At 40.1% G+C, this 26,913-nt stretch overlaps 1 protein-coding gene across 1 annotated transcript in view; it reads left to right on the top strand.

Annotated features, from left to right (window-relative positions):
- The window catches only part of ARID1B (AT-rich interaction domain 1B), a 324,972-nt gene extending 298,595 nt beyond the window's left edge, over positions 1 to 26,377 (top strand). Inside the window, exons 13-20 of the mRNA XM_058019477.1 lie at positions 2,638 to 2,842; positions 10,466 to 10,604; positions 11,607 to 11,779; positions 13,431 to 13,581; positions 16,137 to 16,233; positions 19,495 to 20,284; positions 21,149 to 21,279; positions 23,301 to 26,377. Coding sequence (XP_057875460.1) covers positions 2,638 to 2,842; positions 10,466 to 10,604; positions 11,607 to 11,779; positions 13,431 to 13,581; positions 16,137 to 16,233; positions 19,495 to 20,284; positions 21,149 to 21,279; positions 23,301 to 25,013 — 3,399 coding nt within the window. The 3' untranslated portion in view covers positions 25,014 to 26,377. The remainder of the gene's footprint in view (positions 1 to 2,637; positions 2,843 to 10,465; positions 10,605 to 11,606; positions 11,780 to 13,430; positions 13,582 to 16,136; positions 16,234 to 19,494; positions 20,285 to 21,148; positions 21,280 to 23,300) is intronic.
- Positions 26,378 to 26,913: the final 536 nt, after the last annotated feature.

Here is a 26,913-nt window from a genome sequence, read left to right as displayed (position 1 = left end):
TTTTACTGTTTAGCATCTAAAGGGAAAGCAGGAGAAAACAGTCAGTACTTGTGGTCTTAGATTTGGCATTTGAAGTCACCTGTCCTTGCATGATGCTTGTACAAAGCATCTCTTGCATATAGAGGATCACTGGCTAGACACTAGACACTCCTGTGAAGTGCAGGGATCCATAAGTTCTGTGTTTATGAGAACATTTGTTCAAGGCCTTGCAAAATGAGGTCTTAAACATAGCTAACATGTAGATAAATATGCATGTGTAATATTATATAAAATGTAATGTTAAAACATACAATTCTCCACTAATTACAAAATCTGAACTCAAAAATATAGCAAGCAAATTAGAGTCTCCAAAAAAGAGCATATTTTCATAATGTATGTGGTTAGTTCAAGAAGGGAATGTCCAACATCAATTAGTACCCATTTCAAAGCTATTTTTAATAGTGTACCTCACAACACAGGATTTGACTACTGGTTTAGATCATTGGCCATTCAAATCCAGGGATTTTAGCTATTCTTATTATTAAAGGAAGGCAGAGAAACCTCACATAATTCATTTTGCCTGTTGTTAAATGCCGTATATTGGTAAGAGATGTTATGCTGACATTTTTAGTGATCAGCTCATGCCTCTCAGGATCATAGGGATTTGATTACTTTTAGCTCAGAAACTTTATTACAGGTAAATCGTATCATGCAGCTGCTCTGCCTTGTACAGCATGATTGTGGCCACAGTGTGACTCTTAGCATCAAAAATTGAGCAAGATGGGGGGCAGATGGGATATTCTAGAGAGTTATTCATGTTTGCTTATTATGGAAATTTATTTTATTTTGGGACATTCAGTGTTGATTTTCAGTGACAGACATTATGCTTTGCCAAAGAATAGATGCTGTTCACTTAGACTGGTTTTTGAAGGAGCTTGAGTTACAAATGCCTGTACTGGTTAAAATTTACACCTAAAATGAGGGCTCCTGATTTTGCTGGTGCGCTCACATGAATGGTCCCTATGTTTATCTGTTTAGAGCTACTCAGAGGTGCAGAGCTTTGCTTGCTGAGTTTTATTTAAATGCATCTGTGTGATGCCCTCCTAAAAAGCTGTTGCTCCAGCTGCTGCACTCCACATCTCATGACTCTGGCCAGAGAGTGGCAGGGAGAGGAGCTGTGCAGCAGTGGTGCATATTCCCTGTCTGAGGAGCTGCCCTTGCTGGGGTCTCAACAGGAACAGACCAGCTGCTGGCAGTCTTCCTTTAAATGCCAATACACTGGGCATTTAGGCACGAACGTTTCTGTTTGCATTATGCAATGTGTTCATTACGCACCACTTAGCTGTAAGCCAGTAGGCACAAAGAGCTGTATAACTGGATTTCAGGCCTCAACAAGGGCAGTTAATGAAAATCTGGTCTCCTTTAACTCCTGAGTTCTTGTAGGATGTACCAGAGAAATAAAAACACGTAGCATAGCCATGCCAACCTGCTTGCTGTTAATGCCATCCTCAAAAGATCTTTGCTGACTGGCAGCAGTTACAGTGTTATTAAACACTGAGAGAAGCTTAAAAAAAATGTTTTCTTTGCTGGCACACAGACTAAGGAATAGTATGGCTATTCTATCTATCTATACAAGTTAAGCTGGAGTCATTAAAATATCAGGCCTTAGGGCAAGTAGCAGACAATCATGGAATCAAAATTGCTACCCACAAAAGATGAGATTTCTCAGATGTTTAAAGCAAATTTATTTTGGTGCTGACCCTGCTCCTTGGATCATACCTAGAAATTGTATAACTGGTTGAATGAACTCAAAGGCATCAGGTGTTGGAGCAAAAGCAATGGCTGCTACGAGTGGTACAGCCGAGTGAGTCAGTGGCATCACCCAGGATGACAAATGAACTTGGCTATTATTACAGATCAGCTGTGTTTGAGGAACTCATGAGCAGAGTCTTTCAATATTCTTAGCCTTACACTGCAAACAAGACTCACAGTGGAGTGGTGCAGTCAGCACTGTAATACAGAGTATCGCTGGACTAGCCGTGAGTGTTTGAAGTCTGCCGTAATTAATTAAGGGGCCTGGCTTCACTCTGCCTCTCATCTAGCCAGAGGATCATTGATCTGTCCCTGCAAGATGCACTAAAGTGAAAGGAATTGAACCAGGAATTGCAAGCTGAACTGTTTGACAGCTGGTGACTATTTGGGAGAAAAATTTATTTTTCATATCAGTGTTCAAACAAATTGCAGAATAACACTGTTAGTGCTTTCTAAATTATATTTTAAAAGCTGCTTTTTAATTAGAGGAGGGTGGGTGTGGGTGGGTGTCGGGGAGGGAGAGAGTGAGCAGGAATTTGCTTGGAGATGGATTGCTAACAGAAGAGCATAGGCCCTGGAAGGGCGTAAGACATTTAAAGGATGCACCATGCAGAAGACTCCACAAGCAAAGCTTTTTATGTAGCTATCAGCAGGTTCCTTAATGGCTTTATAACTGTAAATGCTGTCTGTGCATTACTGCGTGTGGGAGTAATGAGCATTAGTTAAAAGAGGAAAATAAAAAAAAGTAAACCAAGACATTAAGTGCTTTTTTTTCCCCTTTTTTGTTTCCTGACTTAAACAAAACACTTTGCTGCAAACCAACGATTCTGCCGTTTACTTTGCTAGGTTAATAAAAACAAGAAGTGGCGTGAGCTGGCAACCACCTTGAACGTTGGCACTTCTAGCAGCGCAGCCAGCTCCCTGAAAAAACAATACATTCAGTACCTGTTTGCCTTCGAGTGCAAGATTGAGCGAGGGGAGGAGCCCCCTCCAGAAGTCTTCAGCACTGGAGATACCAAGAAACAACCTAAGATTCAGCCGCCATCTCCTGGTAAGTCAAATAAACTGCAGCCTCCTTCTTACACAACCATTTTTTTAATGCAAGGCGTGCTAGGTTGTTGCACCCCATGTATTTATAAGCGTGTCTTGATAATGCTGGAAAAACAGGGATAAACCTGTTGTTGGAGTCTTCGTTCTCAGACTTGGAGCCAGCTCCTGAGTCAAATCAGAGTTAACTCTGAAGCACCAGCACAGTTGTGTGTCTGGTTTGTCCTTCCTCAGTCTGACACATGAAGATGTGTGTGCCAGCGTACCCTTCACATTCAGTGGCATGGGCATAATAAAAAGAACAGAGGTCTGCACAGATGTGCTTCTGCTGTATGACAGGAGCATGCGCTTGCCTAAGGTCAGGCTCTGGTACCTGCACTTTCCTTGCTGTGACTGAAGCTGCTTTTCAGCACAAGTGTTGATCAGCAAGGCTTCAGTTGGAGCAGGATGGCGGATGCTGGACTGATGGGCGTGTCCCACATGGTTGCTCTGGTGCAGCTCATGTTCAATGTGTGGCAGATGGAGAGCTGAGAGTACGGTGTGTCCTCACTGCCACACATCCTAGTTTGGAGGCATGCTCTGTTCTTTTGTTGCTAATCTTCTGTGTCAGGTAGATTGTTAGAATCACTGGTTTTGTCTTCTCATCTGAAAAATTGGAACTGGGATTGCTTTATTTTGGCTGCTCTTTCTTGCATTTACAGTGTGGTGTAAATGAAAACCACTGTTTTCTTTCTAAATTCACGTCACTTCAGATATTCAAGATTTAATAGTCACAGTTGATACTCAAGGCAGGACTATTCTTGAGTGGAAACATTTTAAGTACATAGGAAGAGTCATAATATTAGTCTAGCTGTTGACTTCTGGACTACCCATGGAAGAGTAAAAAAACCCCTTAATTATTTTGGATTATTCCTTTTGTTGCTAGTTTTTCTGACCAACAAAATGGGTTGACAGAATTTGCACAGTTACTTATTAGGCAGACCACCATCATTTATTGCCAAGAGAATATAATTTCTGGAATGTTTACAGGAGCTTCCTGTGGTACAACACAGTTTTAGGAAAATATTAATTCACTTAATTTCTGTTAGTACAGTTCACTGGCTAAAAATGGGAAATAGAGAGTCAGACGCAGAAAGCCCTGCAGACAGTTTGCAATTGCATGACTTCACTACCCTATCATGGACACTAGAAAATTGCAAAGACCTTTATAATCGTATAATAAAGTTCTGGCCTTTCCAAGATTATCTCTTATAATAGTGCTTTCTCAGTACAGAAAAAGATAACAGTGATAAGGCTTTAATCTTTCTCAGCCTGTTTTATTCAGTGTAAGGATTTGAGGGAGTGTTCAGTTAAAATCTTCCTAAGCACATCTCTGTGTAATAGCTTAAAATATTTCCTCCACCTTGTTAAAATGTAGGGTTATAAGGTACCCCAGTGGTGATTGTTTAATAGAGAGGAGATTAGGTTACTTTGCAATTCAAGTTTAGAAGATAGAGAAAAACACTTGGTACTGGAAGTAAAGCCCATAGTCCAAATATTTATCTGTCTGAAATAAGCACAGAGTGTCCTGAGTGTGCACAGCTGCAAAAAATAATATATGTTGGAGGTGCCCATCACCTCCTGAGAAGACTGGTGAGTGAAGTTGAAATGGTTAGACTTTCTGAAGACAGTGAAGAAGAAATTAATCTGTCTCTAAAAATGAAAGAGTATTACACTTTGTTCTCTCCTCCCTTACCTTCTCTCTCCAATACTGCTCTCAGTAGTTGATTTGGGGATGTTCACCATAAATCAGCTGAATTTTGAGATGAGGAATTGCTATTTAAATATGTAAACATGAAACAAAGGAATGGAAATGTCAGATGTACCACTTTACAGGGTCCTTTTTGCATCACGATGCTATGAATGAAAAAGGCAAAGTCCAAGTTTAAATTTATCATAACATTCAAGCAAGCTGTCTTTGAGGAGAACTGAAACTATTTTTCTAAAATAAAAACACAGCAGGACATAGAGACTAGAAAAGGGGGAAGCAAGCAAGGATCTCAAGGTTTGTTTTGTTGGAGAGAAAAGAGCTCGTGTCACTGAATGGGACTGCACTTCTGTACGGAGAAAGGCTTTCCCAGTGTGTATCAGCTTTAGTACATGAAATCCCGCTGAGGTATAGATGCCTGAGAGAGTACAAGCCTGTTCTCTTTAATAGTCAGCTTTTTTTCTTGTTCCTTTTTCTTCAGTATATACCAACATTAACATTTTAGAGGCACAAAAGAAGCGGAGTTGTAGACATACTTTAGATAATCTGTCACTCTTTGGCATTCAGAGGGAACAGGAGCCCAATACAACAAGAAACAGTAGCCTCCCAAGGTCCTTACTTTAACCATTAGCCACTCTTGTGCAGTTAGCTCAGTGTAGGCAGAGCCACTTAGAAGCCAAATCCATTTGCAGGGAACTAGTTACAGTATTAGGGCTGAAGTTAATCTGATAGGAAAGCAGAGGAACTTGTCTCAGAGGGGAAGGTGCTGTATTTTGTCCAGTTCTAACCAGCTGATGCTAGGAAACAAGTCTTGAGATCTTAAAAGTCAGCTGATCTTCATAAAACTTTTAAAATTAGGTATTTCAATTGCTCATAAGAATACATCAGGACTGGCAGCCTTTATGGTGCAGAGAAGGATTCAGTTGGAATGTCGTTGCAGTTTCCAGGTGGGTGGTTATGCAAGGTGGGAGCAGGCTGAAGTGCAGCTTAGAGCAAATCCATTCTTGCAGATATCTCACACCCAAGGGGTGGGTATGTGACTGCCTCATAGATGACCTTTAGAATGCAGGCATAGAGGGAGTGCTGGGGAGTACAGTGAGACAGCCATGGCGAGGAGATTCGTATGGAGGAGCACTGTCAAGAAAAGGATGTGATGTGTAAGTCAAATTTATGGGACTGCCAGACGGTGATATAGGATCAGTGTCCATCTGCTTATATATTCAGGATTCTCCCAACACTTCTGTTTTTTACAACATCATTAGTAAGGTAAATGGTACATAAAGGAGTGAATAAGTTAGTGTTATGTACAGTGAAATTCACAATAGTGTTAGCAATTATAAGAAGTTGAAAAAAGGAGTGAGAGTAGAGCAGCAAAGTGACAGAGTGGTTGGCCTTGATCAGCAGAGATTTGTACAGTAGCCAAGGTGTTAGGGTTAGGATTAGGTGCTCATTTCAATTGTTCTTACTTTATATCACTGTCAGAACCTCTTCTGCTGGTTCATAAAGCTCCTGGGGAGGGATGGGGGCCTGAATGTTTTAGTGTGCCTTGCGCTGCTCTGACGCTGTGCAAATTGGTGACGTGTTTGTGGTAGGCTGAGGCCTTCACATCAGCCTAAATCTGCCTGGGTCAGGTAATACCATCAGCAGTGAAGGCCAGCAGTAAATGCCTAATGACAAACTAACTATTGGAGGATCCCTGATGGCCTTCTGTCCTGATCACTGGTGTGTGCCAAGGGCCATGGCACCTGTTGATGACTTTCGCTGCTAAAAACTCCATTAGAGAGGCATTGTAGGTCTTCCTTCTTTCCAGGAGCGGGTGCAAAGACAAAATGCTTTTCCTGTCATGTGTGTTTGATAGTTTTGACCAAAATGCTCACAAATAATGTGGCAAGTTCTAAACTAAGAAGAATTACAGGCAGCATTACTGTAACCACTAAAGGATGCTGGAGAAAAAATTCCAAAGGAGCATCAGCATGAAGGAGTTACCTTCCACTGCTGTACTCTGGCACTCTGAATTCTTAGTTGCAATGTGTGGTTATGTGTGCACAGCTCTCAAAAGAACAGGCTCAGAGTTTATCCTGTGTTTCATGTAGAAGATGGCCAGAGTGGTCCAGCAGAGGATGCTTGTGAGTAAGAGCAGCTGGCCCTGATGTCAACAGAGATTTCATTAAAGCAAACCTGGGAAAATCGTAGGCTTGTGCTGGACGGAGGGAGTGAGAAGGCACCAGGAGTGTGTTGCCTGCGTTTCCTTGGCAGCAGAGAAGACTTGGGGAGGGGGTGCTGGGGGGACATGCACGGCACGGCAGGACACGGCCATTCAGCGAGTGCCTCTGTAACCAGAGCCATCCGTCTCTGCTGCTGGCGGTGCCTGACTGAGTGCTATTATTAGCAGGCAGGTGATGTCATGGAGCGTGTGAGAGGCCAGCCAGGGAATCCCCACTGAAGATGGATGGGCCAGGGCTTGGGAGGGGTGGCTGGGGGACAGGAGGACCTGGCCCTGTGCCTGCATCCAGGCCTGCCCGGGGGGCCCTGCAGCCGCCAGCGGCCCCCAGTCCAGCCTAGCTGGGGCACTGGCTTCGTGCTGTGTAAATTATCTTCCCAGCGTGGTGGCTGGCTGTTCACTCTGAAGTATGTGAATGTACTTAACCTTCAGTAACCTTTCCATTGTTTACTTTAGAGTATACATTTGTAGCTTCTGGCAAAAGGTAGGGATATCCTAGAGAGCATGTCAGGCCTCACATTAATGGAGTTTCAAGAGGTTTCATTCTTCGTTCCTTTTCTTTTTTTTTTTTTTTTTCTTTCCAAAGGGAAAAAATTGCTGGTAAGAGAAAGGTTTAGTATATCTTTTTAGCTGCATATTTCTTCTCTGGTAAATAAAGGTCTTTCCAGAAAACAGTGCTTACTGCCATGCAGGCTTTGCAAGGCAAAAGGCATTCCAGTACCATAATTACATGCTGCAGAGAACAATGTATGCTATCATGTGTTATTAACACATGCTTCCGCAGCAAACTGTGGAAGACCTCACCTTCTCACTGACAGGATGTCAGTTGTATTTAAGTTTTGATGTATTTTGTATTGTGAAAAGCATATTCTTACAAATCTGTTATGATACCAGAAAGACAATTATTGCTTAGATGTGGATGTGGGATGAGGAATTCAGTATCTGTGAACCCACAGGTTTTTTCCTGGACATCCCAAGACAGCTGAGGAATCATGTAAGCAGAGATTACTTTTCCTAAAAGAACATTGTTGTTTGTCTTCCTTCTTAGAGCTTGGTTTAATACTGAAGCTTATGAAGCCGTCTAAAAGATACTGTTTCTCTTTCACAATGTCCACAATCAAAATTAAGCATTAACATAATAAAATCCCTGCAAAAATAGATGTAAAAATTTCAGAGTGCAGCCAGCAAATGTAACATTTACAGTGAAATAGTAAATACAGGCTCTTCTTGGTAGATGGAGTCCTAATCCAGAGATTGAAAGACTTGCAGTTCCTATTCTCTAGAAGTGTCTCTAACCCAGTGGAGGTCAGGGGCAAAGTGTGTTAACAAAGCAGTACCAGAAACTTTGACAGCATTTGCCTTCCATTTTTTCAGTTGTACATAACCAGTCATTTAGAAAGATAGAGGAAAAATAAACAACCTCATAACTGCCAACCTGAAGATGGAAATTGGACTTGTAACTTCTCAATTGGATGTCTTTTTTTTCTCTTTTAAACCATTCTTTATAGAATAGGATATAAAACACATTGTTATTAATAAATTTGCACTCCTGCAGCTTGTAAATACTGAAAAATCTTTTACTTTTTTCCTTTAGGTTTCCTAGAGATATGAATTAAGCTCTTGCTCAGGTAGGATAGGGAAAAGCTTAATTGCTTCTTAAGAGCCCACCATAAGAGAAATATGCAGGGTTAGGCAATATCTGAATTTACAGTAAGCATATGGGTACAGTAAGATGTTTGCTTACACGTTTCTAATATGTGACAATCTGTGACATAACTCAGAAATGCTTTCAAGCTTTTAAGAAGAATATAGATTTGTGTTTAAAGCTCAAGGGGAGAAGAATGATCCTGACCTGCTTGAGGGTCAAATATACAAAGAGCTCATTTTATGTGAATATGGTTAGTTTTTGTTTTATTATAGCACTAAAGCTTTCAGCTAACTGTAGACTAATATAACTAATATTAGCTGTTGCAAATGTTCTTGTTCCTGTATTAATGCAATTAGAGAGCTTTTCCTAAACTTTTTTTTGAACCTCATTACTATGTAAGCATAATTCAAAACTGCTCAGAAAGCTGATGACAAGAACAATGTGGTCCACACAAAGTGGATTTTACATATGCACTTGCTACTGAGACTGATATCCAGATAGGAGAACATGTGTTACAGATATATATGAAACACATATAAAAAAGGTGTTCTTCAGTTAAAAACAAGCTCTGCCTGTCAGGATGATGAGTGTTCTAGGATTCTGAGTCAATTATAAACTACTCTCTTTCATATACAGGAGGAAAAACCCATACTGCTTGTTCCAATTTTCACTGTAACAGTAATTTATAAAGTTTTGTTAATTGGTTGAACGTAGATAGACAGGCATAATAAAACACTTACATGACAGTTCATAAAAAAGAAGGACCTCTCAAGCCAAATCCATGTCCTACTCAATGTGTTAGATTTGTCTGTTTTTTCTGTTGGTATTTTTTTTCCCAGTTGCATCTAAAGACTTGAATCCTACGAGTTCTCCTTCCGTAGGATTTCTGCTGCAAGACCTGTCAGATCCAAGGCTTAGATGCTGTTACTAATCCTCACTTACCACCTTCTAAATCATAAAACTGTTATGTAGAGCTTTGGGCTCAGGGCATGTTTCTGTTCAGCAGTCACATGAAAATAGTAGCTTTGGTGTGTACTCTGGAAGACTGGTCTGGGTGTATTTTACCATCAGCTTCACCATTACCAATATCTCATGTATTAATTTAATGCCCTTATTGCTGCTCAGTCACATTGGAACACAACAGTAAAATGCTCTTCTACATTTGTTATACCAAGAATATCAAGGTATTTACCTCCACTGAGGAGGACCCTAGTACAGATACTCTATTGCTTTCTGAGATCTCAACAAATAAGTTTTTGCTGATTAAACAGATCCTTTGCAGAGTTGACCTGCTCTTGTTACATATGCTTTACCATCACTGACCCTAACTAACATTTTGTTAAGATGCCCATTTAAATTTTTGCAGTCCTTTTAGGAGTGTTATCTGTAGCCTTCTGTTCCAATTCTACTTTGAGTTATTGTTTTCTTCTGATCCCACATTGCCTTTTGCATTTCTTAAATACCAGCTTTTGCCATGCTGTCTCAAAGATGACACAGGATTGCAGTGTGCTGCTAATCATTTGCTATGTTTCACCATGGAAATGTCTGCCTTTTAGTGCTAAATAGAAACATGAGTTTATATTAATACAGCAGCTTAAATTTATGATGAAAATCTTCTGGCTGAAATATTTCTTATAAACACATGTGTTGTGATAGTGATTATATGAAGAAGCTATGCCAAGTAACAACCTTCATTTACTCGGTTGTAAACTACAGACAATTAACTTTGTATCTCTGACCTCTGATTTAAATGGTCCTTCATCTGGATGATTTCTATCCATGTTGCTTCAGGCAGCAGATTAAATTCATGGTTCTAGGAAAGATGATGGCTATTACTACACAGCATATCCTGATCTCTGAGGATTTGGGGGAAGTTATGAAGTACTGAGATGGATTGAAGTATACACAGGCATCTGGAGGAAAGAACCACTTTTTTTCCTTGATGATTATTATTTCCACAGGAATTTGGCTGCTACCTTTTCATAATTACTTTTTTTTTTTTTTTTTTCAGCTAATTCTGGTTCCTTGCAAGGCCCACAGACTCCACAGTCCACTGGTAGTAATTCCATGACAGAAGTGCCAGGCGATTTGAAGCCCCCAACACCAGCATCCACACCTCATGGACAGATGACACCTATGCAGGGTGGCAGGTATGAAAAGGGCTTTGCTTCATTTTTTATTGCTCTATTTCTACAGCAGTTTAATCCAATCTTTCCTAGCTGCTTTGGCACTTGTAGGATTTTGTGGTAAACCAGTCAGAGTCTAAAAAGTGGCAGAAAACTACTTATTTTTGGAGGAGAAAGAGGGAAAGGGAGGAAGGAGTAGAGAGAGGTCCATTAGCTTTCTAAACACCAGAAAAGGATCAGACAAGCAGCAGTGTAAAGAAGTGCATGTCAATATGTCAGTAGTGGGGAGGAAGGTGGAACCCAAGAGCACCTACTTAGAACCACAACCTTCCTCTCCTCACTTATCCTGTACACCTCTGGTCAACAGATCATGATCAGGAAGGAGAAATGTGTGGTTTAAAGGTGTTACCTGAGTTCAAATTGTGAAAAGCACATACAATAACAATAGTTGAGATAGCAGAGGGTTCAAGTCAGTGGACCAAGAGACCCCTTTCAGTTCTGTGCTCTGTAAGTCTCATAGACTGGCTTAATCTGGAGTGAAGCTGTCTCACCATTCATTAAGGAGCCTTAGCCCACTGAAGTCCAGCAAAACAGTTTTTTATGACTTCAGCAGGAACATGACTGAGCTCTGTACTGTGTGCAGAGCCACTCCAACTTCTTTTTTGCTCCATCTGTAATGCTGCAGAAAGGATAGCAAGAACCTTCTTTAATCATCTTAATTCAGTTTGAGCTTTCTAGGTAAAAAAGAACAAAACAGCTTCGTAAAATTTCAGGAAGGTTTAGACTTCTAAATGAGTGATAGGAATGCACAAATAGAAGAATTAAATAAAAAACCCTGATCTCTAAGGTAAGTAAACAGAGAAGGTTGAGGGAAAAGTGGGTAGATTCTTTTAAATGATTGTCCATTTTGAAAGTCTTTTGCATCTTCCTTTTATGCATCCTGCACTGCCACAACATTTATTGTAGAATTTCTTTTTCTTAAGAATACAGGATGATGTTAATGTTTCTTTCTTTTTAATCCGCCAGAAACAGCGCAGTCAGTGTGCATGATCCCTTTTCTGATGTAAGTGATTCAGCGTTTCCAAAGCGAAACTCCATGACGCCAAATGCACCATACCAGCAGGGAATAAACATGCCAGATATGATGGGAAGGATGCCATATGAGCCGAATAAAGATCCTTTCGGTGGAATGAGAAAAGGTATTTTCTTTCTGGTTAAGTGTTCTTCCCTGTATTTTCTTTCTGGTTAAGTGTTCTTCCCTGTGTCTTAGGTAATCAAGATTTTGCAGTCAGAATGAGCTTTGTCACTGTGATGATGTTGCCATTGGTGTCCTTGTAGCAAAAAGAGAGGTGCAGTGCAGTTCAGTTTCTGGTCTGGTCATATTTTCCCCACTCACAGTCATGCCTGTTATTTTGGAATTAAGAGAATCCTAAAAATGTTTGTAGGAATAAGTTTTGGGAAATGGCGTAAATCATAGGGTTAGAATTTATATTTCTTGATGTTAGTAAGCTACTCTGCAAATCAAGTGCTGGACTTCACTGTTAGAATGTGAAGTGGTGAAGCAACATGCCTGGTTGTAGTAGGACTGGTGTGGGAATTCACTGTGTGAAACTGAGCAAGCCTCCTAATACTCTCTGTCTCAGTTTACATATTTTTCATAATAGTAAAGCTAATTTTTTCCTTACTTGGGCAGTCCCTGACAAAAGGTGATAAAAGGTGATAAACACACTCTAAGTTTGTTTATTTTTAAAAAGCAAAATTTAAAATTAATTTCAAAATTTACTCTGGTCCTTTTGGGTACTTAGCCTACAGCTGGTTTTGTGGATATTGTAAGAAGATTTTAAAATTAATCAATCTTGCATGCCTCAGATATAGGAAAGTAGGAGGAAAGAACACAGGCAGGGCTCACAATGGCTGTAAAGAGAAGAGCTGGTGGAGGAGATTAAGTGTAAAGTAAAACAGAGCAAAAGGGAGATATGGCAAGAAGAGGCTATGAAACTGAGGAAAGGGAGAGATGTGATGAAGTAGGGAGATGCTTTAAAAGAGGTAGTTAATTGAATGTGATTTTTTTTAAAAGCCTTTCCTTTAAATCCTTTTGCCTGGACTGTGGACACTAACATATAACGCAGTTGAAGGAAGGGAAAACACTCTCTGCTTTGGATTCACTTTAGGTTTATATCTATATGAGATTAAGTGGGTGGGTTGTACTTTCTCATACATTTCACTTCATCCTGTTGAAACAGAAATATCTCTGTTCAGTATCTACTCTGAGGGACTGAAGTCTCTTCTGTTTGCTTGGTGATTTAGATCTGATAATAGTGCCTTTTCTTGGACCCATAGATATGCCCGTCCTACTTGAGAAGCTGTATTAGGATACAGTATCCTTTCCAAAACAACATTATTGTATATATGTTTATGAGGGTTTTATGGGGGGAAATAAAAACTTGATTCTGACAGCTTTGTAGTTCAAACTAGCAGATTTGCTTTCATCTGTTTTGTCAGGCTTGTGTTTGCATTCATTTTTAGCATTGTTTTAGTGAAAAGAACAAGAGTAAAGTTCATCTTCAGCTGTGAAGACCAGAGGGAAGCAGCTGCCTGGTGCCTGATAGCTCATTTCCATAGGAGGAGATTTCTTTCCTTACTTGCAGCTCCTTAATATTATACCCATCATCTTGGTAGTGGTGGTGCTTCATGTGTTCCCATTAGACCCCAGAGAGCTTGTTAGACCTCCACCTGCTAATTCTCCTTGGCAGTGTTAGGGATCTGAACATTCTCCTAAAATACTTCATTGAAAAGAAAGTGAACTTCAAACACCCAGATTAATAAATTTCATTTTACTGACTGTTGCAGTGCCTGGAAGCAATGAGCCTTTCATGACCCCTGGACAAATGCCTAACAGTGGAATACAAGATATGTATAACCAGAATCCATCTGGAGCAATGTCCAACATGAGCATGAGCCAGCGACAGCAGTTCTCTTATGGAAGTGGCTATGACAGGAGGTGAGTCAATCTTCAGGAAAAAGCAAATCCCATTAGTGAAAATGATCCTCTCTCTTCCCTTTTCATTTTCCCATTCCACTTTGCAGAGAACATAGCAGCCTACATTTCCTACAGCATCTTACTAAATCACTGGGAGTCAAACCACTGGTAATGACTGAGTCTGGCTGTTCACAGAAATTAATAAGGAGGAATTGTCACACCTTAGAAATCACTCAGGCTGCAGCAGATCAGCTTGTGGGTGTCTTTGACAGCTGCCTTCAGCTGGCAGCTGGGCTGGGCTGTGATAGCATAAAGTAGCACTTGAGTTGGTCTTCTGGCCATGTTTTTGCCTAAACAGTTGCTAGTTGGCTTTTAATGAAAAACAAAATGCACAGTCTAAATGTGTCTGATTTGTGGTCTGTGAGTGAATTGCCTTTGGAGAGTCTGGAGTCTGTTGTCAGAGCTGTAGCAGCATCAGTCTTGCAGTGTGTCCAACAGGATTCTCATAAGTTTGTCCTTCAGTGAAGTACATGAAATAAATTTGGTCGTCTTTTGTTTATCTGGGGAAAGGCTTTGGAAACAAAAAGTGGTAAAATCACTGATGTCTAAGCATTGGTAGAGCAAGCAGAATGTTCTGGGAATGTTTGGATTATATTAAGTATTCTGGCAGATTTTGCTGCTCTGGCCATATTCCTGCTTTTCCTTTCATTGGTCTGTGCATTTAGCTTCTCTTTTTGTTTCCTGATGGTAACAGAGCAGTACAGTGTGGGTTTTTGAAGTGTAAGGGCAAAGTAGTTTTCAGTCAGTAGTTTTAAGTAGTAGATGTGTCAAGTAAATCAAGTATTGTCATGCTGTTCAATTGGTCACATTGCTGGGGAGTTGGTGAAAATAAGGGCTCCAGTGGAAGGTGTTAAGTGAAGAGAATGTTTCCGTTAAGGATGTGATGTATTTTATTAGGTTGGCAATTTTGGAAAAGAAGTACTTTTTACAGAATGAGGTTTCCTTTGTCATTTTTTTAGGTTGGATCATGGGCTGGGTCCTGAAGGCAGTATGGTACCACCTGGTCAAGGCAATGTGGTGCCTTCAAACAGTGACCCAAGCATGTACTCTGCTAATTGTTACCCTGGCCAGCAAAGGTGAACCCTGATTTCTCTGTTTGTAGTACCCACAGTAACCAGCTAACAGCTGGCAGCCCCTGTGAGAGAGAGCATGCAGGCAGAGTGTGTGGCCTCTCACTGTGTTACTTCTGTTTTGCTCTCTTGTTTAGGCTTTTACCCTTGGTTCAGTTCTTGCAGGGCAGCAGAGGCTCCTGTGAGTGAGTTGATTTCTGCAATAGTAGTATCAGCTGTTAGAAAAGGAGTGTACATCCCACCTTGTGTATCTGCTGCACAGCACAGCACTAGAATGTAGTTTACAGGCCCAAGTTCTCAAGCAGCATTAAATTATCCCACTTCTGAAGCTTCCACAATTTCACCTGGCTTATGGTTATCCTGTGGCTAAAAAGCTGAACATTTAGAAAGTCTTTCCTTATGTATAACACGTGTGTACCTTTGCTGAATTTTGTCTTACTGCATATACTCTTGGACAGCTACAGACAAGTCCCCTCATTTACATTGTTCTTTTAACAGGCATTGGATAATTTCTCTCCATCCATGTCATAATTTTAGGGACACTGAATTGCTATTTCTTTCTCTCTGGTCATCTCTTTTGAAAAGAAATTAGTTTTCTACATTTGGAAAAATGAGGTCCCATTAGTTCTTTTAACATGTCAAGTTCCCCAGTTCTCTGTTTCTGTACCTCTTCCTGATACATTACTTCTATAATTATCCTCTAATTGTTGATGTGTTCTCACTGATAGTGTACAGAGAGAAATTACTGACATATTAGCCTGCAATACAGTGCTATTTATCAGTCCTAATGCTTTCCAAGTACTTGATTTCAGCAACCTAAATTTCATTCATATGTGCTTAAAATGTTGCACTGTAGTGCTCCTCAGAGGTCTTAAAGGCCCCAGGTAAGTTTCCAAGTGCAACACAACTTTGTCTCTTATTGTGTATGCTTCATTATGTAGCTTTAATTAAAAATTAGACAAACATTACCAAAATTATGAGTACTGTTTTTACTCACTTTAAATTGATATATTCTTGAATAATCCAGAAAGTAGCTTGCTATTAGAATTGGACTAAAATTGTAGCTTGCCACAAGAATTTTTACCTGCAAACTTTTAGCTTTACACCAGATACTTCCCCACCAAGGATGGGCTCCCCATCTCTGCAGCTGCCTTTCTTATCTCTTTGCTGACCATACCCTCGTCCCATTCCTGACTGCTCCCTCTAAATCCCTCTGTTGTATCTTCATTGCTCCTCCTCTCTTCTATCTGCTTTACCTCCTTCCTTCTACAACCAGCTCCAGCAGAGCTTACTACCTCAGGCTCAGGACCATAACCAGACTGTACCTTCACCTTGTTTCCAGATGGCAGATACCTTCAAGGTGCAAAATTTTCAGAGGAATTTACTTTTCCTGGTGGCTTGAAAACTCCAGCAGCTCTAAGTATTGATTTGAATGCTTTATTTTAGGCATGAACCATATGGGCAGCAGTATCCAGGACAAGGACCTCCCTCAGGACAGCCACCATATGGAGGACATCAACCTGGAATGTATCCACAGCAGCAGGTAGTAGAGGGGGAAATGGCTATGTTCATAACATTCGTTTAAAAAAATTCACCCCAGGATTCTGTATTGAAAAATTTGTTTATAAAGTGTATGTTTTTTGGCACAGAGGAGCATTGTAATTCTGGTCAAAGTCACAGCCTGTATGGATAAACAATGTATGTGCAGCTGTAGGTAAATGTGTTCCTTACACTGGAAGAATGTAAATTCTAACAGATGTTTTGTGGCTTTGGATGTGCATCAGGTGATTGTCCCAAGTTAATAACCAGCAGATTGGGAAAGTATAAAGCATAGTTAAGTGAAGTGACAAACAGAAGTGAAGTAACAAGTGAAGGAACAACCTGTTTGGATGGCAGGTTCAAGGGCCTTAATTTAATGTCATGCAGCCAAGTGAACCCAACGAAGAACTGGAACAAAGTAAAATGAGCAACACTCTTAATTATTTTCAGTGCTGTGGTGGCTCATATGAGATACCTATCTTTAATTTAGATCAGAGGGCATATTCCAACATGATGTCTCTAGTAATAATATGGTACAAAAACATAGGAGAGAATGTTGTTGGTGTTAAAAATAGTTTAAACATTTGTACATCGCAGTCTCTCCAATTCCTACAACTCAAAAATACAAATTATATTAATTAATAAAATTTTTTTGTTACATGCATGATTAATACCTTGTGAGCAAAATCCCACATTAGAAGTCAATAGCAAAACTCCACTGACTTCAACAGGATCAGTTTCATTCTGCGTGTTACTGATTCAGTTCTAGTCATACAATACCTGAAGTTGGCTTTCAGAATAGAAAGCATTTCCTTATTATAAAAAACTGAAATGTAAACTAGTTTTGAGCCAATTTCAGATAGTTCTTTGCAGGGATAGAGCTTTACTAGGAAATTGGGGTCAGGAGTTGGGAGTGTGGTCGGGAGAAACCAAAACAGATCTTAGATTGCACTGTACTAAAAGCATACATAAATTTAAATTTCAGAATTTCTTGCTTATCTCTTTGGTTGATAACATCTCAAAGATGGCATAATCAGAAAACTGTTTTGTTGTTTTTTATGATGAGCATATGCTAGCAGTCTAGGTGATTTAGTGGGGTAACTGCAAAGATATATAACAGAATAGTTTGTGATATTCCATGCTAACACGTGCAGGGAATATATTAACTGCATGTTCCTTTAAGTGAGGAGACAGCTAGAATTGTAAAAATATATTTGGCTCTGTCCTTAGTACTGTACAATATTTTGTACAATGACTCTTGAAAGCAAAATGCAATAATGCAGAAAAGCAGTGGAGAATGAAGGACAAGGATCCTGACCAGCCTCGGCCTCTCTCTCCCATCCCCAGAGGATTCCACTTCTTCATTTAGCTAGACATTCTGTTTCCAGTAGTTTATTTACAATTTCCTAAATCTTACTCTGTAGTAGTTTAGGAGGAATGTGAAAAATAACCCTTTCAAAGCTTTATCTACAACCCAAAGGCTAGGGAATGACCTGCAAAGGAGGTGTTTGGAGCATGAACTCCTGGGGCTAATGAAACACTTGGAGCCAGGTTTTCCAGTTTCTGTATGAATGCTTACATCCCAAGAGCTATTATGCAGCAGGTGCCCTGTCTTGGTTGCAGGCTTTTTGTCCTCTGTGAGGTCTCAGAATTCCACATCTCAGTGGAGAGAGAGACACGTGGTGCAGTCTCAGTGTCCTGCTGAGCATGTCCACAGGAGGGAGGAGCTCAGGTGCATCACTGTCCTCTGCACTGGGGACCATTGGGCACAGTGGCACTGCATGTGCCAGGGTGTGGGAGTGCTTTTAAAAAGGCACATGCTTCATTCCCAAGTGTCTGCTGTGAGCACTGAGTCACTGTGGCAAAACAAACACGACCTTCTTAGGTGTGGCTGCTGCCAAGTCATTTCTTAATGCAGAAATTGGCCCCAAGGGTGCAATTTGGTACAGCAAGTAGTTCATGTAAGGCTGGAAATAGGTATTTCTCAGATAGCCAGAAAGCTCTATAGTAAGTTGAAAAAAAAAATACTTTCATACAATACAGTAGTTGTGGTTTTATGTGCACCAAAGTTGGAAGATGACTTTATGAATCCCAGAGCTGTTTTAACTTTCCCTCATTGAATACAGAGAGAATTTTATCTGATCTTAACTCTAGTACATTAGTATACATTGTACAATGCTACTGAGCTACTGAGTTTCCGGGGGAGCTGTAACTTTGAATTTGTCATAGATCATATATTCAAAACTCACCCATTTAATTCACATTTTTTGCTTCAGAACAGTCAGTGTGGTTTGAACTGTGGAACAAACTCCCACAGGAACTAAGGACCGCTGCAAACCTTACCACCTTCCCCTCAAAGAGCAACATGTCTTTTTTTTGTTCTGCCATCTTAAACATAAATACATTCGAGCTTGTATGGTTTAAAAACCACTCAGCTCTCCCCAAGGCAAAACAGCTTACCTCACACAACATTCCCCATTTGAGAGGGTGAGAAACAAAGAGGGAATAAACCATAGGTGGCAGCTGTTAGTTACATTGCTTAATTCATTACAGAACAGCAGGGTAAGAACCTGCTCAAAGTAGAACAGAATGTTTGGATGTGACCATTTGCTGTAATAATCTCACAGTAAATTAAATGTGATTAGGATGATTTGGGAAGAGGATGGTTGCCCAAAGAGGACAGTATTCCTGGGAATTACACAGAGTATCAAATGCAGCAGATTGTTTTCTTCTATTAATGAATTTATTGTCTGTAGCTGATGTCATATTGTAAGATTCAGTGTTTCAGACATGCATGCTTGCAGCATATCTTGTTACTTTAAGAGTTTATTCAGTGCTTGTCTCTTGAAAAGATTCACTGGGTGGTTTTGAATTTTTTTTAAGATGTTTCTTCTTAATAGACTAAGCATAAAAAAGAAGTGAAAATGTTTTAGTTGGTGAGGACTGTTGCCTTTTCATACATGTCTGAATTGACCAGTGGAATTTAGTCTGACAGATGGAGAAGGAAAGGGAAAAAAATAGAGCAAGCATAAGAAAATTTAGCCCACGGATAAGCTTCCTTTCAGTATTCAGTTATAAGCACAGCAAAACAGAGGCTTAAAAAGAAAGCACTGGATCAAGCCTAACAGTGCTGTGTGCCCGACTCTGGAGTCAGCACAATCCCTCTAGAACTAAGCGCCTTCAGCTTTTTGAATGAGCTTTCATCCAGTATATTTGTATTGTGTGCGGAGTAAAAGTGACACATCTTTCCAAAATTTTCTTTCAGAACTACAAGAGACACATGGATGGCATGTATGGGCCTCCAGCCAAACGCCACGAGGGGGATATGTATAACATGCAGTATGGCAACCAGCAGCAGGAAATGTATAACCAGTATGGCAACGCTTACACGGGGCCTGACAGGAGGCCCATGCAGGGACAGTACCCATATCCATATAACAGGGAAAGGATGCAGGGCCCAGGACAAATGCAGCAGCATGGAATACCTCCCCAGATGATTGGTGGCCCCATGCAGTCGTCATCCTCCAGTGAAGGTCCTCAGCAGAACATGTGGCCAACACGAAATGATATGCCTTACCCTTACCAGAACAGGCAAGGTCCAGGAGGCCCTGCACAGGCCCCTCCGTATCCAGGGATGAATCGCACTGATGATATGATGGTACCTGACCAGAGGATAAACCACGAGAGTCAGTGGCCTTCTCATGTCAACCAACGGCAGCCTTCTTATATGTCATCCTCAGCCTCCATGCAGCCTATCACTAGACCTCCTCAGTCATCCTACCAGACACCACCCTCTATGCCAAACCACATCTCCAGAGCTCCAAGTCCAGCATCCTTCCAGCGCTCTTTGGAAAACCGTATGTCTCCAAGCAAGTCTCCTTTCCTACCCTCCATGAAGATGCAAAAGGTTATACCCACAGTTCCAGTGTCACAGGTCACAGGACCTCCACCTCAACCACCACCGATTAGGAGAGAGATTACCTTCCCCCCAGGCTCTGTAGAAGCATCCCAACCAGTCTTAAAACCAAGACGAAAGATTACCTCAAAAGATATTGGTAAGCATCAAAAAAAACAACCTTAATATAAATTGTGAGGAAAGGAACTTAGATTCTGGTTTGGGGGGTTTTTTTCACATTTTAAGACACTCTTGACAAGTAGTGAACTTTGGTAACTACAGTGTGATTGTTTTCAATAAAAATGTGATAACGTGCATCAGTGAGGAGAATAGGTAAAACTCATCCCGACAATCTGACATGAAATGAAAGCAATATTTTATATGGAGACTCAAGGTCTTCACAAATGCATTAAAAATGAAGCTTGCCTCAGATTTCAAAATGAGATGTGTTGAAATGTCCTTTAGAATGTCTGTTAAATCACCAGTACAGCATTTAGCTTAGCAAAGCTTTCCATGTTTTTGTTCCATGGAAGCTCATGCTATTCTGCTCTGTAGTTGGAGTCTCTGCTTTCCTTGAATGGTCCATTAAATCATTCCATAGTATTTGTCGTGTTTGTTTTTCCCCCACTTCTTAAAAAGATCCTCAAGTATTTTCTTATCTTAAGGTTTGGTTACATTTCATCCATTCATCTGAAGTTCTCATACTTCAGATTTCCACGTTCCTGACAGTGTTCTACCTTTGTTTACTGATGAATTGGGTTAGTCAAGCTCTTTAGTTTGTATGATTGTTTCAGGCTCAGCAGTGTCAGGAAGAAGGGCCCTGCCAGGATATTCTCCAGCACTATGGCTTAGCAGCAGTTACAGAAAACTGAACAGAACTAAGCAGTGAAAATAGGGTATTAATCAGTAGCCACTTAATTTAAATTTGCATCCTCAGAATGTCACAGTTTACTCTTTCGGAACTCACTAACAGTCCCCAAGGATGCACTAATGCTGTTTTATTTCTCCCTCTTTCTTTTTCCAGTAACTCCTGAGGCCTGGAGAGTGATGATGTCTCTTAAATCTGGTCTTTTGGCTGAAAGTACCTGGGCGCTAGACACTATTAATATTCTTCTGTATGATGACAGCACTGTTGCTACTTTCAACCTCTCTCAGGTAGGTGGGAAAGCATTATACTTCTCAACTTTCACGGGAAGGAAAACTGAAATAAGACACGTACAAAAATGCTGCTGGCTTTTCCAATTTATTCTAATTAACATAAATTTTAATATTGAAAAACTTGCACTTGTTTATGATTGGCAACAGTGAGTAACAAGAGACAGATAGAGGTCACATAGAGGAAATAAAGAAGCCTGAAAAAAGGATGTTTCTTGTAGAAAGGAGAATGTAGGAATATAAGAATTTTAGCACTGCCAAAAGCCTAATGTGTAAACTCACACACATGATAGTATAATCCCTCAAAACAGCAGTATGTTAGTAATCTTTCTTAATCTGTGTTTCTTTAAAGACTTTGCAAGACTATATTAAACTGGTTTTTGGTGACAACTTGTCCTGTTCAGTGCTTCCCTGTGAGAGTGTGGGATTTTATTTAATTGCTTATTTTCTGTTCCGTTTCTTCTTCCAGTGAATTAAGTTTTCACAGGAATACCAAATTGACAATTTAAAGGCTAAAATCCAGTGTCTATCCATAGTGTACAAACAACACAGGATTTAACAGTGTGTGCTTTCGCCTCACTGCCTCCCAGCATTTTTCAGCTCTGCTCTAATCATTTGCCTGATAGGTGGTAGTAATAGATGGCATGCTGATAATTCACATCATCTAAAATTTGTACAAATTAAATATTCAGTTTCTCTCCTCCATTCATTCCTTGGTTACTAATAGTGTAGCTCATCATTTTTTAAATATAATGACTTTTTTTTTTAAATACAGACACAAATGGTACATTACATCCCACCTGACTTTAGAACTAGGGATATCTATAGTATGATTTATCTCACCCAGAAAAAGAGATCTAAAATAGGTCAGATGAATCATACCCTAGAAATGGCCTGTAAAAGACCATTGATTATAAAAGGAATCAAGACAATTAGGTTAGGTTGTGTGTCTAGTGTGGGTGTTTGAAGTTAAAGGAGGTGAATCTCCTCTGAATTCTGACAGAAGTTGTGTTAATACACCCTATGCAAATGGCACAGAATACCAGACATATTGTAAATACTTCTATTCTTTTTGTTATGTTTGCTTTGGACTCTGTTTCCAATGGCAGCCAGGATCATATGATGCCTGGTAACTCCTGTGGTTTTGATAAGCATCGGTTTGTTCTTAGTTCTTTGAGAAGTTGGCAATCATAAGAGACTATAGAATGGACAAAATATAGAATGGACATTTTACTGAAAACCCACTAGCCCACAATTTAAAAAAAAAAACCATATTAAAAGCCAGACAATTGAGCTGAATGCATCATAACAACAAAAAAAAAAATTTTAATAATAAAGCCACTAAGCGTAAATTAATACCAAGTTCAAGTACTGCCTTTCCATAAGAAAGTGATTACAAGTTAATTAAGAAGATTAAACCTAAATGAAAACTGTTTCTGAAGGGTGACTTACAGCACCAGCTTCCAATAACAGTTTTAAACTACTGCCAGACAAAAAAAATGGATCTGTTCCAATAGAGATGAGATATTAATCTAGGATATCAGTACCTGGACCCTGAACTGCAGGTTCCTACATGACAGTTGGTTTTAGAGACAAAGGAGGAAAGGAAAAATTGCAAACTTCAGATATCTAATAAAAGTAGAAATCAGAAAAAATAGCCAAGTTAGGAGCTTCAGTACTCTGTACAAGAAATGAAGAGTAATAGGCATTTCCAAGGGGACAGAACAGCTAAGCCAGATGTCTGCTATGGCTTAAAGGAGACATTTATAAGTTCTGTACGTCTCATAGCTGTTACAGCTGAAACAAACAGAGCTGTGATAATTTGACATTATATACTGTTTGGACAGACTCTAGAAGAATTTCTTTTGATTAACTTCTGCCATGCAGGACCTAGCCACAAGTCCACAGCAGGATGAGAGAAATATTCACATATGAATGCATCAGTGTTCCTAGTAAAATTCCATGCAGACAAAAATATTTATGTGATTTTTATGTTCTTTCTTTCTTTCTTCTTCCCTTAGTTGTCTGGATTTCTTGAGCTTTTAGTAGAATATTTTAGAAAATGCCTGATTGACATTTTTGGAATCCTTATGGAATATGAAGTGGGAGATCCAGGCCACAAAGCACTTGATCACAAAGCAGCCAAGAAAGATGATAGTCAGTCCTTGGCAGAGGATACTGGAAAAGATGAGAATGACGAATGTATTGACTATTTTGATGAAGATGAGGAGGAGGGGGAGGATGAAAAGGTAGAAGGAGAAGAAAAGAGCATTGTTTTTTCTACTCCTGGTGCCATTGCTGATCCAAGTGAGAGGCCAAAACAAGCCAGTAAATTTGACAAGCTGCCAATAAAGATTGTAAAGAAGAATAACCTATTTGTTGTTGACCGATCTGACAAACTTGGACGCGTTCAGGAATTTGATAGTGGACTTCTCCACTGGCAGCTTGGTGGTGGTGACACAACTGAGCATATCCAGACTCACTTTGAAAGCAAGATGGAGATTCCACCACGCAGGAAAGCCCCTCCTCCCTTGAACTCTCCAAGCAAAAAGAAGGACCTCGAGGGGAAAAGTGAATCTGAGGAGCAGCAAGAAAAGAGTATAACAGCAACCATTGATGATGTCCTCTCGGCTCGTCCAGGAGCACTACCTGAAGACTCAAACTCTGGTTCCCAAACAGAGAGCAGTAAATTTCCCTTCGGGATCCATCAAGCCAAAAGCCACCGGAATATTAAACTGCTAGAGGATGAGCCAAGGAGCCGGGATGAGACTCCTCTATGCACCATAACTCACTGGCAAGACTCCTTGGCCAAACGCTGCATCTGTGTGTCAAATATCGTCCGTAGCTTGTCTTTTGTGCCTGGCAATGACACCGAAATGTCCAAACATCCAGGCTTGGTGCTGATCCTGGGAAAGTTGATCCTTCTTCACCACGAGCATCCAGAAAGAAAGCGAGCACCGCAGACTTACGAGAAGGAGGAAGAGGAGGACAAAGGGGTGGCCTGCAGCAAGGATGAGTGGTGGTGGGACTGCCTCGAGGTCTTGAGGGATAATACATTGGTCACATTAGCCAACATTTCTGGGCAGCTAGACTTGTCTGCTTACACAGAAAGCATCTGTTTGCCAATTTTGGATGGCTTGCTGCACTGGATGGTGTGCCCGTCTGCAGAGGCACAGGATCCTTTTCCAACCGTGGGGCCCAACTCAGTTCTTTCGCCTCAGAGACTTGTGCTGGAGACCCTGTGTAAGCTCAGTATCCAGGACAATAATGTGGACCTTATCTTGGCCACCCCCCCATTCAGCCGTCAGGAGAAACTCTACGCTACTTTAGTTAGGTACGTTGGGGACCGCAAAAACCCGGTCTGCCGAGAAATGTCCATGGCGCTCCTATCGAACCTTGCCCAGGGGGACACATTAGCAGCAAGGGCAATAGCTGTGCAGAAGGGAAGCATTGGAAACTTGATAAGCTTCCTGGAGGATGGGGTCACTATGGCCCAGTACCAGCAGAGCCAGCATAACCTCATGCACATGCAGCCTCCGCCTCTGGAGCCGCCTAGCGTAGACATGATGTGCAGGGCAGCCAAGGCCTTGCTGGCCATGGCGAGAGTGGACGAGAACCGCTCCGAGTTCCTTTTGCACGAGGGTCGTTTGCTGGATATCTCAATATCTGCTGTCCTGAACTCTCTGGTTGCATCTGTCATCTGTGATGTACTTTTTCAGATTGGGCAGTTATGACATAAGTGAGAAGCCAAGCATGTGTGAGTGGAGATTAGAGGGTCACATATAACTGGCTGTTTTCTGTTCTTGTTTATCCAATGTAGGAAGAAGGAAAAAAAAAGAATCTTTGCTCCTCTGCCCCATTCACTATTTACCAATTGGGAATTAAAGAAATTATTAATTTGAACAGTTATGAAATTAATATTTGCTGTCTATGTGTATAAGTACATCTTTTTATTTTATTTTTTTTAACCAAAGTTGCTGTCTAGTACATTCAAAGGTCACACTTTTTTTTTTCCATAGATTATCCTTTTCAATGTTCTTTTCCATGTTTGTATTGCATATTTTTTGGGAAGCGAACTAGTGACTTTTTAAAAAAAATGTTATGGCAAACCATTGTATGATGGGAAAAAATCTCACCACTTTGAAACAAAAAGGTGAAAAATAACCAACATACCAAGTTCCTGTGTGTTTTATTTTTTCAGATAAGGAAAAAATAAAAAAAAACTTGTATACCATCACCCAAAGCTCTGTGCAATAGAAGATTCTAGTGATGTAGGTATAGGGGATCAAGGAGGGTGTCAGTCAGTAGTCAAAATCCAAAACAATACTGATTTCTCCTCAGGAGAAATGGTTATATTAGGCTAGGAGCAAAACAAAACAAAATAAGTCAAGTTAAAAGATTTTTAAACAAAACCTGAAGTTAAACATCAATTGCTTCCTCACCAGAACTGTCTTGTCTACATCTTTTTTTTTTTGACCTTCCACAATGACAGTTCTTCACAATTCCTTTAATCATTTTTTAAAATATTTTTTTATTGCCTAAGGGCCGTGATGTATATAGAAGTTGTACATGAAACATACCCTCATTTTTTTTTTTAGTACAAAGTTTTTAGTTTCTTTTTCATGATGTGGTATCTACAAAGTGATAGTAGAATTTTTTTTTCTTTCATTTGGGCCATATCTCCAAAAAATAATAAAAAAAAAGAAAAAAGAAAAAACCCAACACAGAAAACCAACAACTGAGGGTAATGTACAAGTTTCTGTATGTATAAAGTCATGCTCTATTTCGGGAGAGCAGCCGATCACAATTTGCTTTATAAATCAAGGTGTGGAAATGGTTACGTATGGATTGATTTAAGAAAATGGTTACCAGTCTACAGACAAAAAATATATACAGGAAAAAAAAAAGCAAGAAACACAACTTCAAAGATTTTTCAGTGACAAGAATCTGCATTTGTATTTCAAGATAATGTAGTTAAAAAAGAAAAAACTTGATGTAAATTCCTCCTTTTCCTCTGGCTTAATGAATTTCATTTATTCAGTATAAAATCTTTATATGTTCCACATGTTAAGAATAAATGTACATTAAATCTTGTTAAGCACTGTGATGGGTGTTCTTGAATAGTGTTCTAGTTACAGTGTGGGATATCAGAAAGCAAACTAATTACAAGAAAGAGCAATAATGATTATTCTCTTTCCCCTACTTTATTATTATGACCTTCAAAAATATTACGCTATTGTATTGCAGCAACTTGCTCTTCTTTTAGAAAAGCCTTCTCACATCTCAGAGAAGCATTTTTAATTATTATATATAAAACCACGAAGCCTCAAAGGGGAAGACATGGCTGACAAGTGATAGTTCTGACTATGCAGGTACCCAGTCTCCGTGCTGTGTTTGGGGGACTGAAGGCAGATGTTAGAAAAAGTGACAAAAGATTTTGTTAAAGCAATAACCAACTGGAAGAAATCGATCTGTATTCACTACCTGTAATTCTCTCTGTTGGTTAAAGGTGCAAATACCCCAGTGATGTGGGTATTTAGAATAAACACCCACCCACTTCTGGATACTGTATGTGTCATTGCATACTTACGTGGCCTCTTATGCTGGGAGTCCCCCGTTAGAGTGGATCAGGCT

Source organism: Melospiza georgiana, chromosome 3 (assembly GCF_028018845.1).
Source record: "Melospiza georgiana isolate bMelGeo1 chromosome 3, bMelGeo1.pri, whole genome shotgun sequence".
Classification (NCBI taxonomy): Eukaryota; Metazoa; Chordata; class Aves; order Passeriformes; family Passerellidae; genus Melospiza; species Melospiza georgiana.
This window is presented reverse-complemented; position numbering and strand designations above follow the sequence as displayed.